Here is a 14024-nt window from a genome sequence, read left to right on the forward strand (position 1 = left end):
TGGCACTGTACAGTAGTTCAGATGCTGTACAACACTTACTGTGACCAACTGTTCATAATATAGTGTGGTCTGAATATAGATATTCACTGTGACCCAGTAAGTCTAGTCACTTTGTCTTGGTAAGACACAACCAGTGTGACCCAGTAAGTCTGGTCACTCTGTCTTGGTAAGACACAACCAGTGTGACCCAGTAAGTCTGGTCACTCTGTCTTGGTAAGACACAACCAGTATGACCCAGTAAGTCTGGTTACCCTGTCTTGGTAAGACACAACCAGTATGACCCAGTAAGTCTGGTCACTTTGTCTTGGTAAGACACAACTAGTGTGACCCAGTAATTCTGGTCACTGTCTTGGTAAGGCACAACCAGTGTGACCCAGTAATTCTGGTCACTCTGTCTTGGTAAGACACAACCAGTGTGACCCAGTAAATCTGGTCACTCTGTCTTGGTAAGATGCAACCAGTGTGACCTGTCTTGGTAAGACACAACCAGTGTGACCCAGTAAGTCTGGTCACTCTGTCTTGGTAAGACACAACCAGTGTGACCCAGTAAGTCTGGTCACTCTGTCTTGGTAAGACACAACCAGTGTAACCCAGTAAGTCTGGTCACTCTGTCTTGGTAAGACACAACCAGTGTGACCCAGTAAATCTGGTCACTCTGCCCTAGTGAAAAATATCTAATGCATTGATTTTTATTAATATTTTAACATCATTATCATTGCTTATAGTTTTCACATTGAATCTAATTTCCGGACATTTTTTATCAATGGTGGTACAGGGGACACCAGTGGGAGATTTCATCTATATGTCGTCCCGGGAGCTGGAACAGTGGGAAAAGGTTAGCGATGTTTGTGAGTGGTTTGTGCTTGATCCCAGACCATAATGACCACTCTGGGAGGCACCCTGACCTTGCTTGTATAATTTGCATGTGGCATTAGCTGCCCTCGTCAGTAAAATTACTGATATCTCACAGTGGAATGCAGTATTTTGCTTTTCTGCCATGTACAGTAAGCCTTCGACTTCAAACACATCGAGAATCTTTATTATTGTATCGTGTGTAATGTCATTATTATATATTATTGTACGCAATACAGGAGGTCCCCAATGTATTCGTAAGTTGAAGACCTCTTGTATTGTGAATATTATACACAATTCAGGAGGTCCCCAGTGTGTAAGTCGAGGACTAACTGTGCTTGGTAATGGTTTAGCAATACTGTATCAAATTTGTGATATAGGTGCACAAAGTTTTGAATTGACTTCACATGAAGATGATTGCAAATTAACTTCATTCACATGAAGATGGTTTCAAACTAACTTTGTTCACATGATTTCAAATTAACTTCATTAATATGAAGATAATTGCAGATTATCTTCATTCACATGAAGATGGTTGCAAATTAACTTCATTCACATAATTTCAAATTAACTTTATTCACATGATTTCAAATTTCCTTTTGTGTTTCAGAGTAAGAGTCAAGCATTCACTGATGACAATGTTTTTTTTTTTTTAAGGCAACATTTCACCACAAGTGACTTCTTCAGGGATAAAGAAGTTGCTGGTGGTGAACCATTGTCTCAGTGTCTTGATCAGTGCATACTTGTCTTTGTACTGTACTTGCAATTTATCAGTATCACCATACTAGTTACACTCTGTTACATTTATCAGTATCACCATACTAGTTACACTCTGTTACTTTTATCAGTATCACCATACTAGTTACACTCTGTTACTTTTATCAATATCACCATACCAGTTACACTCTCACCTTTATCACTGTCATCATACCAGTTGCACACACTATTACTTGTCTTATGTTCGTCTTTTGCTCTATGAATTATTCTCACTAAGGCTTTGTCACCGATTTATATTCTTTGTTATGGCAATATACACCCAAGTTTGCATGAAGTAAGCAACTCCTGAGTCGACCTCTTACCAATATTGAACTCAAATGAGTTATTTTTAATGTGTTTTAGTGTGTTTGGAATCAGCTTGTATAGTGTGTCTGGTTGGTTCATTGCACTTTATTGCAGTAATCTTGGCTTTGTATAATTATTTCCTGATGTCCATGGCTCTGTTAGGTACGGTCAAGCCCCAGTCGACCTTTATGATGGTCTCTGAATCCATAATTCATCGATAATCCTTAAAACAGTTAAACTTGATGAAAATATTGTAATTACTAAATTTATTGTTTCAATCGCTCAGAGACTGTATACATAAACAGTCAATTATTGGCTTATTAGTCTTAACATAGGCTTAAGTTTGCCCAAAATGCTCTCCATACTAAAGGACTTTCTGCATGCATAACTAAATGTCACCCACCTCAGTACACACACATTGTATCATGCTTAACTCTTTCACTGTTGGTGACGTAGTACTATGGCTTACAAGCTACTGTTGGTGCCGTAGTACTACGCCAAAATTCTAGCGGCTTCACATCTAGCAGGAGAAAGCTGGTAGGCCTGCATGTGAGAGAATGGGTCTGTGGGGTCAGTGTACACAGTATAAAAAAAATCGGGGCACCCGCATTGCATTGTGGGAACACCATTTCAGTAATCCTTGTTTGCTATGCCTCACGGTAAAAAATGTCTCACTCCCTGGCGAATTGGGACTCTTCCCAAGTGATAGTTCTAACACAGATGGAAGTGTCATTGAAGATGAATTTCATAGTTTTGAGGAGTTTGTGACCGAAAGCAATGCCCAGGATACCAGAAATAGTGCTGAAAACCCAGACTACCATCAACCTAGGATAACCCAAAAAAGTCAGACAAATTGACTTATTTCCATGTGGGTGGCAGAGAAGACAATATGCTTGTTGGGGAAGACAGTGTGGGTAATGGTTGGTGGTGGTGGTTGTGTAATGCATCATTGTGACACCAGCCATGCCGCTCTCAGCACATCCACAACAAAGGCCACCCACACACAACAACCTTCCACAAGCTGTAGCAGTTCTAGGAACATGTCCAGTGACTATTTATGTGTATAGATATTATAGAACAGTAGTAATAAACAACTTTTCTTATTGTTGGTTTGTGTCAACAGGTTTTGTAAACAATGTAATGTTATTAATATTTGTGCAGTTATTGTGTTGCATACAACAAGTGGATATATATACATTACACAGTATATTGGTCTCACAGGCCACAAAAGTTACTTGAAAAAATAATAAAAAAATAGAATAAAAGTAAAAGTAATATTACCAAGTGAGCGGCAGTCACCGATGTTGCCGTAAGAGGTACACTTTGTCAACTTCCCGCCTCTATATCTCGGTAAGTACTGACTGAATTTTTTTTTTTTTAACACAGAAAAATATTCTGAAGATTTTGGTAAGAAAAAATAATTTTTAACTTTTTCGAATATTTTTTGACACTGAGAGTGAGTTTAGGATCACAGGTCTCGACAGTGAAAGGGTTAAATAAAGAATTGTTGATCTTTAATAATGTGCAATATGCAATTGTTGCACATGTATCTTATTCATTAATGTTCAAGTATTGTATACCATTAATGCAATGAAATCTAAAATTCATGAATAATATAAAATTCTCCCTGAACATATTTCATATTTGGTCTTCCACTGAGGTAAGGTCATTCATTAGCAATGTTAGTGTTGAGTAACAGTTGTTCAGGCAGTGTTCTGGTTTTTCTGTATATAACTGCTTGTTTTCTCTGGTGTGGTGTTGACTGTTGCTGTGTGTATGGAGGGAGACTTGAATGTTATAGTAATACTCAAAATGGTAATACCCAAGAACAAAGGAATCACACTAGTACTTCAGCTGAATCTAACCTGTTTAGAAGCAGGGACCTCCTGTACAACAGTTGCCCAGAACCTAACCTGCTGTATAAGCAGGGCCTCCAGTACAGCAGTAGCCCAGAACCTAATCTGCTGTATAAGCAGGACCTCCTGTACAGCAGTAACCTCGAACCTAACCTGCTGTGTAAGCAGGGACCTCCTGTACAGCAGTAGCCCAGTACCTAACCTGCTGTATAAGTAGTGGCCTGTACAGCAGTAGCCCAGAACCTAACCTGCTGTATAAGCAGGGACTTTCTGTACAGTAGTAGCCCAGAACCTAACCTGCTGTATAAGCAGGGCCCTCCTGTACAACAGTAGCCTGGAACCTAACCTGTTGTATAAGCAGGGCCCTCCTGTACAGCAGTAGCCCTGAACCTAACTTGATGTATAAGCAAGACCCTCCTGTACAGCAGTAGCCCAGAACCTAACCTGCTGAATAACCAGGTACCTGTACAGCAGTAGCCTGGAACCTAACCTGCTGTATAAGCAGGGCTTTCCTGTACAAAAGTAGCTTAGAACCTAACCTACTGTATAAGCAGGGCCCTCCTGTACAGCAGTAGCCTGGAACCTAACCTAACCTACTGTATAAGCAGGGACTTCCTGTACAGCAGTAGCCTGGAACCTAACCTGCTGTATAAGCAGGGCTCTCCTGTATAGCAATAGCCCAGGGCCTAACCTGCTGTATAAGCAGGGCCCTCCTGTACAGCAATAGCCCAGGACCTAACCTGCTGTATAAGCAGGGACCTCCTGTACAGCAGTAGCCCAGAACCTAACCTGCTGTATATGCAGGGCCCCCCTGTACAGCAGTAGCCCAGTACCTAACGTGCTGTATAAGCAGGGACTTTCTGTGTAGCAGTAGCCTTTAACCTAACCTGCTGTATAAGTAATGACCTCCTGTATAGCAGTAGAATGGAACCTAATCTGCTGTATAAGCAGGGACCTCCCATACAGCAGTAGCCTGGAATCTAACCTGCTGTATAAGTAGGGACCTCCTGTACAGCAGTAACCTGGAACCTAACCCGTTGCATAAGCATGGCCCTCCGGTAGCTTGGAACGTAACCTGCTATGTAAGCAGGGCTCTACAGTATCCAATAACCTAACCCTCTGTATAAGTGGGGGCCCTATAGTAGCCAGGAACCTAAACTGCTGTATCAGTTGGGCCCTACAGTAGCCAGGAACCTCAACTGCTGTGTAAGTGATGCCCTACAGTAGCCAGAAACATAAACTGCTGTATAAGTGGGGCCCTACAGTAGCCAGGAAGCTAACCTGCTGTATAAGTAGGGCCCTACATTAGCCAAGAACCTCAACTGCTGCATAAGTGGGGCCCTACAGTAGCCAGGAACCTAACCTGCTATATAAGTGGGGCCCTACAGTAGCCAGGAACCTAACCTGCTATATAAGTGGGGCCCTACAGTAGTTATGAAGGCTGAATATTCAGGGAAACTTCTCAGCTAGATTTGAGTTTTGAATTTTTGTAGCAGCAAAAAGACAGGTATTAGTGGAAAAGAGTCTCTTTCTTCAAGACAACAACCATCTCTCACCAAGGTGCGGTTACCCAGAAAAAGAGGAAACACAGGCACCATTACTCATTAACCATATTACTGAAATTGAGATGATTTTGACTGGTTTTACAATGAAAGGTGCCTTGAAATTGAGCTCAAAGTAGCAGAAATGTTCGATTTTACCAAACTTCAAAAGTAAACAAATGTACTTAAGCGTGCAATACACGTCAACTGGTGAGTCTAATATTCTTTCACAAGTGCACCAATAATATTTATACCATTTTTTTACACTAATGCAGTAGTCTGATAACAGTAAATCTTATATTTTTGTGAGAATAAAAATTCAAAGTGGAAAGCAAAAGAATATAAGAGGGCTTGAGACGTGACTAATGACTGAGGAAATGTCATTTTAGTGCCAGAATGTCTTTCTTGTTTATTCTGGACCTATTCGAAATTGGCATCTTTTGAAATTTGTGTGAAATTGGCAAATTGCTAAATTCTGACCACTGTACTGGATAGTTGAATTTATAAATGGGTGGTTTCTTGCACCCATTCGATAGAAAAATGGAGTTCTAACGAAATATTCATGCTTTTGTCGACTAGTACAGTGAAATTGGCGAAAAGGGGCTCAAAGTGTGCAAAATCGCCGATCCGTAAACATCGCGAGACCGCTAACTGCTTGAGCATAATTTCGTAAGTTTTCTATCAAATTTCAAACTTTTGGTATCGTTATGATCGGAAAAGATTCTCTATCTTTTCATAAGAGAAAATAATTTTTTTTATTTTTTAAATTTGGCCGACCCTGAGAACGAGTTTCGGAGAGGGCCTGTCGACCCTCAAAGGGTTATTAACCCTTAAACAGTCCAAATGTATATATATATTCAGCTAGCTCCTGAATTTTGAGAAAAAATCTTCTTTTTTAAAAGGAAAAAACAGCATATGGTACCCAGGTATCCCCAATTATTTTAATATGGTGCACAGTGAGTGCGCACACCCATTCTCTCATGTCTAGGTGACTCAGGCTTATCGTGGCAATGTTGAAAGAATGATAAAGAAAACGTATATATACGTTTGGGGCGCTACACGTGTGAACGTATATATACGTTTGGACCGTTTAAGGGTTAAATCTTACATAAATTATTATATCCACTATTAGAAATTTCTTAGCACTCCAGTTCAACTACTTCATAATATGCAGGTCATTCAACTGATGTAATTTCAATGGAATTTATTTGTAACTGACCAATACGTACTTCATTTGTACTTTACTGACATATTGTATTTTAGGTCAAGATATAGGTAGTGTGTAAGCCTTTTGATTATTTTCTCTACCCAAAATGTATTTACTTAACCCTTTCACTGTTGGTTCTAATATTACGGCTTGCAAGCCAGTGTCGGTCCCATAATAGTACGCCAAAATTCTAGAGGCTTCCAATCTTGTGGGAGAAAGCTGGTAGGCCTACATATGAGAGAATAGGTCTAAGTGGCCACTGTGCGCAGTATAAAAAAAAATCCTGCAGCACGCAGTGCATAATGAGAAAAAAAAACTCCCATGTTTTTTGTTTAAAACAATGACTTTACAGTGTATTTTGTATGGTATTTATGGTTGTATTCTCATTTTTCTTGGTCTCTTTTGATAGAATGGAAGACGTATTACAGAACTAGAGATGATTTTGAATATGATTTTGAATGGTTTATGGACTAAAAGTACCTTGAAGTTGAGCTCAAAGTAGCAGAAATGTTCGATTTTTGCCGATGGTCAAGAGTAAACAAATCACATCAAGCGTCCAATACACGTCAACTGGTGGGTCTAATATGCTTTCACAAATGTGCTGATATTATTTATAACATTTTTGCAATAATGCAGTATTCTGCATAACAGTAAATTTTATATTTTTATGTGAATAAAAATTCAAAATAGAAAGCAAACATAGTATAAGAGGAGCTGGAGACATGACTCATGAACAGAGAAAATGTTATTTTACTCTTAGGAATGTTTGTATTGTTAATTCTGGACCCTGTTTTGACATTGACCTTCCTTGAATTGTGTATGAAACTGTCCAAATTGCCAATTTCTCATCACATTATTGGGTAGTTGAAATCAGTAAATAGGTGGTTTATTGTACTCAGTGGATAGAACAAATTGAGTTCTAGTGAAATAGCTATGAGTTTGGTCGACTGGAACAATGGAATTGGCTGAAAATAGGGCTCAAAGTGGGCAAAATTGATGATGCATAAATATCGCTGAGACCGCTAACTTCACGAGAGCATAATTCTATTAGATTTCCATCATATTTCATACTTTTGATGTTATTACCATTTGGATAAAGTTCTCTTATCATTTCATAAGAAAAAATATTTTTTGCTTTTATGAAAATTCTTCAACACTGAGAGCAAGTTTGTGAGCAGGGGTAAGTCAGTCAGTCAGTAAGTAAGTTTATTCAGGTATACACAAATACAATTACATAGATGATCATACTTAGCAGCATATGTGTAGAGAACCTGGGATAACCCAAAAAGTCAGACAAAGTGACTTATTTCCTTTGGTGTCCTTTTAATACCTTATTATTATACTATAAGGGAGATTATATCTTATTATTATACTGTAAAGGAGATATTCTAGGCATACGGTAAAGTGAGTTATTTATATTTACATATGTTAGCTAAAAACTAAAAAATCATTTTCCTCCCTTTCCTACATTCATTAGGTTCCTTTTGGCACTCTTCTTGAACTGACTCATGCTATGACTGGCTTTGACATGTACAGGCAGTTTGTTCCATTCCTTTATTACTGTACAATAAAAGGTGTTTGAATCCTGGCCACTGACTGTGGGTACTACAAAGTTGTGTTCTCTCCCCCTAGTACTATGATTGCTTTGGCAAAATTGGCAGCAAGATATTCTGAACACTGTGAGCAATTTTATAAACTTGATTTAACTTAAGTTGTTTTACTCTGTCTTCAACATTCAGCATATCCAATTGTTGTAATTCATCCTGGCCTACATGTTCTCTTGGACCCAGATCCAGGATGAATCTTACCATTTTGTTCTGGGTGATTTGTAGTTTATCTTTCAATTTTTTTATCAAAGAAGAGTACCATGAAGAGCAAGCGTAGTCCACACGACACTGTATAAGTACTAGACATAGGGTCCTGTGAGCCTCAGTAGGTAGACACTGTGCTTGTCTGTAGAGGAACTTCAGTCTGGCATTCACTTTCTTTACTACACTGTTCCCTATCAGTTCTCCTGACATGCATTGGTCAAAGGGGATTCCCAGATATATAATTGAGGAAACTGAAGTGATGGGTTCCCCATTACACCAGACATTAAAATTATTTACCCTTCTCAGTTTATGTTTCGTGCCAGAGAGTATGGCTTCCGTTTTCCCAAGGTGTAACGATAGTTCGTTGTCTACTAACCATTTGCTGCAGGACTCCAGTTCCACTGTTATTACATTAGCTGTATCTTGTGGGTCTTTACCTGACGCTTACAGAGCACTGTCATCTGCATACAGTAGGAGTTTGCATTTGACACTGATGGGCATGTTAACATAAAATAGAAATAATAAGGGAACCAGAATAGTACCTTGGGGAACTCCACATACTATCGGCATGGGTTCTGAATCTGTTTTGTTGATTTTGACTTGAACCAGTCTATGGAACCTATGCCGATAGCTTGACGTTTCTTACAAAATACATTGTGGTTGACAGCATCGAAGGCCTTTTGTAAGTCTAAGGTTACTATTCGTATGAGGTTCCCCATCGACATTTGAGTTCTCCTGTAATCAGTCAGATAAATAAGGGATGTGTCAGTCTCTGACCAGTATGCATACCTAAATAATGTATATTAGAGCTGATTTCCTCTCTTCTGTTTATAACAATATACAGTTGACTACTGTATAAACATTTAAAAATATACTTAAAATGTTATAAATGGTGCAAAGGTGACATTAAAACAATATCAAAGATGGTCGACACAAACCCACTACCATTATAGTATGCTCCTTGTTTAGTAACAAATTCGTTTACTGACATGGTTTTAGGAACGGAACTCCGTCGTTAAGTGAGGAGAGGCTGTTTATATGTGTGTGTGTGTGTGTGTGTGTGTGTGTGTGTGTGTGTGCGCACGCCTGTCTGTCTGTCTGTTTCTCTGTCTGTCTGTTTCTCTCTCTCTCTGTTTCTCTCTCTCTGTTTCTCTCTCTCTCTGTTTCTCTCTCTCTGTTTCTCTCTCTCTCTGTTTCTCTCTCTCTCTGTTTCTCTCTGTTTCTCTCTCTGTTTCTCTCTCTGTTTCTCTCTCTGTTTCTCTCTCTCTTTGTTTCTCTCTCTCTTTGTTTCTCTCTCTCTTTGTTTCTCTCTCTCTTTGTTTCTCTCTCTCTTTGTTTCTCTCTCTCTTTGTTTCTCTCTCTCTTTGTTTCTCTCTCTCTTTGTTTCTCTCTCTCTTTGTTTCTCTCTCTCTTTGTTTCTCTCTCTCTTTGTTTCTCTCTCTCTTTGTTTCTCTCTCTCTTTGTTTCTCTCTCTGTTTCTCTCTCTCTCTGTTTCTCTCTCTCTCTGTCTCTGTCTCTCTGTCTCTCTCTGTCTCTCTCTCTCTCTCTCTCTCTCTCTCTCTCTCTCTCTCTCTCTCTCTCTCACTCTCTCTCTCTCTCTCTCTATCTCTCTTTCTCTGTCTCTCTCTCTATCTCTCTCTCTGTCTCTCTCTCTGTCTCTCTCTCTGTCTGTCTCTCTGTCTCTCTCTCTCTCTCTGTCTCTCTCTCTCTGTCTCTCTCTCTGTCTCTCTGTCTCTCTCTCTGTCTCTCTCTGTCTCTCTCTGTCTCTCTCTGTCTCTCTCTCTCTGTCTCTCTCTCTGTCTCTCTCTCTCTGTCTCTCTCTCTCTGTCTCTCTCTCTCTGTCTTCTCTCTCTTCTCTTCTCTCTCTCTCTCTCTCTCTCTCTCTCTCTCTCTCTCTCTCTCTCTCTCTCTCTCTCTCCTCTCTCTTTTTTTACACAGGGTTTGACAGGTTAGGATCCTTGTTTTATTGACAAGCTATTTACAGGTTAAGGATTCCTAACTTTATTGGCAAGCTAAGAGCTTTACCTACATCAGCTCATTTGAAAGCATTTTATTGTTATGAGACATACAAGTAGGGAACAGGATGAAGTTGGAGCCATCTGTGGGCCAGCATTTTCATTTGATCAACTGACTTTATCTCGTTGACATCATTATGCTGTACGAATGTGTTCCATATTTGAGTCATCCTGGGTATATATGATCTCAGATGGAGTGATATTCTGGAGAAGGGTACAGCCAGAGTGAAGTTGCTGCTTTCTGCCCGTCTTGTGGCATAAAAGCTTGTTTCACGCTGTTCTCGAAGTGGATCCCAGTGTGGTACTTTGGCAATATTGGCCTTGTACATAACAGTAAAGCCACCCTCCTATGTTGAAGGCTCTGCTGAAATGACAGATCTATCCAGGATGGGTCCAGGCGAGAGATGAGACGTCTTGCTCTGTTCTCTACTCTGTCAAGCAGTCGCAGATGAGAGGGGGGGCAGGCAAACCAAGAAAGTGGAGCATACTAAAGGTGCGAGCGTACTTGTGCCTCGTACAGAATCTTGCAACCCCTACTGTCTCTGTCTCTCTCTGTCTCTCTCTCTCTGTCTGTCTGTCTGTCTCTCTCTCTCTCTCTCTCTCTCTGTCTCTGTCTCTGTCTCTCTCTCTCTCTCTCTCTCTGTCTCTGTCTCTCTCTCTCTCTCTCTCTCTCTCTCTCTCTCTCTCTCTCTCTCTCTCTCTCTCTCTCTCTCCTCTCTCTCTGTCTCTGTCTCTGTTCTGTCTCTCTCTCGTCTCTTCTCTGTCTCTCTGTCTCTCTCTGTCTCTCTCTGTCTCTCTCTCTGTCTCTCTGTCTCTCTCTGTCTCTCTCTGTCTCTCTCTCTCTCTCTGTCTCTCTCTGTCTCTCTCTCTGTCTCTCTCTCTCTCTCTCTCTCTCTCTCTCTCTCTCTCTCTCTCTCTCTCTCTCTCTCTCTCTCTCTCTCTCTCTCTCTCCTCTCCTCTTTTTTTTTTTACACAGGGTTTGACAGGTTAAGGATCCCTAGCTTTATTGACAGCTATTTACAGGTTAAGGATTCCTAACTTTATTGGCAAGCTAAGAGCTGTTACCTACATCAGCTCATTTGAAAGCATTTTTATTGTTATGAGACATACAAGTAGGGAACAGGATGAAGTTGGAGCCATCTGTGGGCCAGCATTTTCATTTGATCAACTGACTTTATCTCGTTGACATCATTATACTGTACGAATGTGTTCCATACTCGAGTCATCCTGGGTATGTATGATCTCAGATGGAGTGATGTTCTGGAGAAGGGTACAGCCAGAGTGAAGTTGCTGCTTTCTGCCCGTCTTGTGGCATAAAAGCTTGTTTCACACTGTCCTGTCTCTCTCTCTCTCTCTCTCCCCACAAATAGATAGAACTTGTGATTTTAGTTTAAATAGCGATGCTCTTCTTGCTGAATAAGACAAGTGGAAATTTGTGTGTGCAGTAATTTTGCAAAAATCATTCTGAACCTAACGAAAAAAAATGTATTTCTTTGTCTTAGGTTATTATTAAATTATTTTAACTTATCTACATTATATTTAGTTGGATTAGGCTGAATTAAATTGTTCTTATTATAATAAGGTTAGGTAAGTTTTCTAAGGTTCTTTTGGTACAAAATTATTAATTTTAACATTGACATAAATGAAAAAGTATATCTTTAAATGTATAAGAGAAAATTTTAGAAAGATCTTAATTTTAAATGAGTTCTTGCTAATTGGCCAATTTTACCTATATAGTATTTATTGTGCAGTGTTAATATGGCAATGATTGGTGAAGGAACACCAGTGTAGAAGAGCTGTTTATTTGTGCAGTGTTTCAACCAATGGTGGAATTTATTTGTGTAATGTTTTACCCAACACTGGGCTTTATTTGTACAATGTTTTGCTCAACACTGGGATTTATTTGTACAACATTTCACCCAAAACTGGGCTTTTGTGGTTAAAGACATTAACAAACAAATGGAAACATTAGCGCCTTGAGATCCTGGTAACTTCATGATGGGCTTTTTTGAGTACAGGAGGGCCCTGCTTAAACAACAGGTTAGGTTGTGGGCTATTGCTGTACAGGAGGGCCCTGCTTAAACAACAGGTTAGGTTGTGGGCTACTGCTGTACAGGAGGGCCCTGCTTAAACAGCAGGTTAAGTTGTGGGCTACTGCTGTACAGGAGGGCCCTGCTTAAACAGCAGGTTAGGTTGTGGGCTACTGCTGTACAGGAGGGCCCTGCATAAACAGCAGGTTAGGTTGTGGGCTACTGCTGTACAGGAGGGCCCTGCTTAAACAGCAGGTTAGGTTGTGGGCTACTGCTGTACAGGAGGACCCTGCTTAAACAGTAGGTTAGGTTGTGGGCTACTGCTGTACAGGAGGGCCCTGCTTAAACAGCAGGTTAGGTTGTGGGCTACTGCTATACAGGAGGACCCTGCTTAAACAGCAGGTTAGGTTGTGGGCTACTGCTGTACAGGAGGACCCTGCTTAAACAGCAGGTTAGGTTGTGGGCTATTGCTGTACAGGAGGACCCTGCTTAAACAGCAGGTTAGGTTGTGGGCTACTGCTGTACAGGAGGACCCTGCTTAAACAGCAGGTTAGGTTGTGGGCTACTGCTGTACAGGAGGGCCCTGCATAAACAGCAGGTTAGGTTGTGGGCTACTGCTGTACAGGAGGGCCCTGCTTAAACAGCAGGTTAGGTTGTGGGATACTGCTGTACAGGAGGACCCTGCTTAAACAGCAAGTTAGGTTGTGGGCTACTGCTGTACAGGAGGACCCTGCTTAAACAGCAGGTTAGGTTGTGGGCTACTGCTGTACAGGAGGGCCCTGCTTATACAGCAGGCTAGGTTCTTGGCTACTACTGTAAAGTGTAACATAGCCTTTTTCACTTTCAAATGCATATAAAAGCCTGATAACATGTTAACACCATCATATATTAAGTGAACAATAGAGTTAGGCCTTAAAATTGCATATAAAGAATAAAGATTTTATTTCTTTGCAAAGGTGACAATGTGTAATTACAGTTTTGGTTTGCTAAGTACAAAGAAAGCCACTATCATGCCAGGGCATTTCATACACACATTACATGCCTTAAAATATTGTCATCCTTAGCTTATAGTGAGTGCTGAATATATTTATTGTAGGAAGTCTGAATAAAGGAAGAACGTGTATAATTGAAAACTTCTGCATTAGTGAAACACTGTATAGCGAAGCAGTGTTCAGCAAGGCCCACCCATACTGTACTTTTTCCTACCAGCCCGGTGTTGAGTGAAATGTTGTACAAATTAAGAATGGTCACATTTTCCCACAGCCTCTCCTCACTTAGCGACAGAGTTTCGTTCCCAAGACCACATCAGTAAACAAATTCATCGCTAAGTGAGGAGCATACTATAATGGTAGTGGGTTTGTGTCAGCCATCTTTGATATTGTTTTAATGTCACATTTGCACTATTTATAGCATTTCTGTTATATTTTTAAATGTTCATACAGTAGTGTACTGTGTATAGTAGTGTACTGTATATTGTAATAAACAAAATAAAGGAAATCAGCTCTCACATACATTATTTAGGTACGCAAACTAGTCAGAGAGCCCATTGTAAGTCTGAGTCATCGGTAAACAAGTACGTCGCTAAGTGAGGAGAGGCTGTATACCAGAGTGAGGAGTATATTCAAATGTTGGTGTAAATCTACTAGTTTT

The 14024-nt window shown here is 40.2% G+C and overlaps 1 protein-coding gene across 1 annotated transcript in view; it reads left to right on the plus strand.

Moving 5' to 3' along the window:
* Nucleotides 1-14024, plus strand: part of LOC128699781 (KICSTOR complex protein SZT2) — an 807931-nt gene that overhangs the window by 448586 nt on the left and 345321 nt on the right. The window contains 1 exon segment of the mRNA XM_070102247.1: nucleotides 776-835. Coding sequence (XP_069958348.1) covers nucleotides 776-835 — 60 coding nt within the window.

Source organism: Cherax quadricarinatus, chromosome 81 (genome assembly GCF_038502225.1).
Source record: "Cherax quadricarinatus isolate ZL_2023a chromosome 81, ASM3850222v1, whole genome shotgun sequence".
Classification (NCBI taxonomy): domain Eukaryota; kingdom Metazoa; phylum Arthropoda; class Malacostraca; order Decapoda; family Parastacidae; genus Cherax; species Cherax quadricarinatus.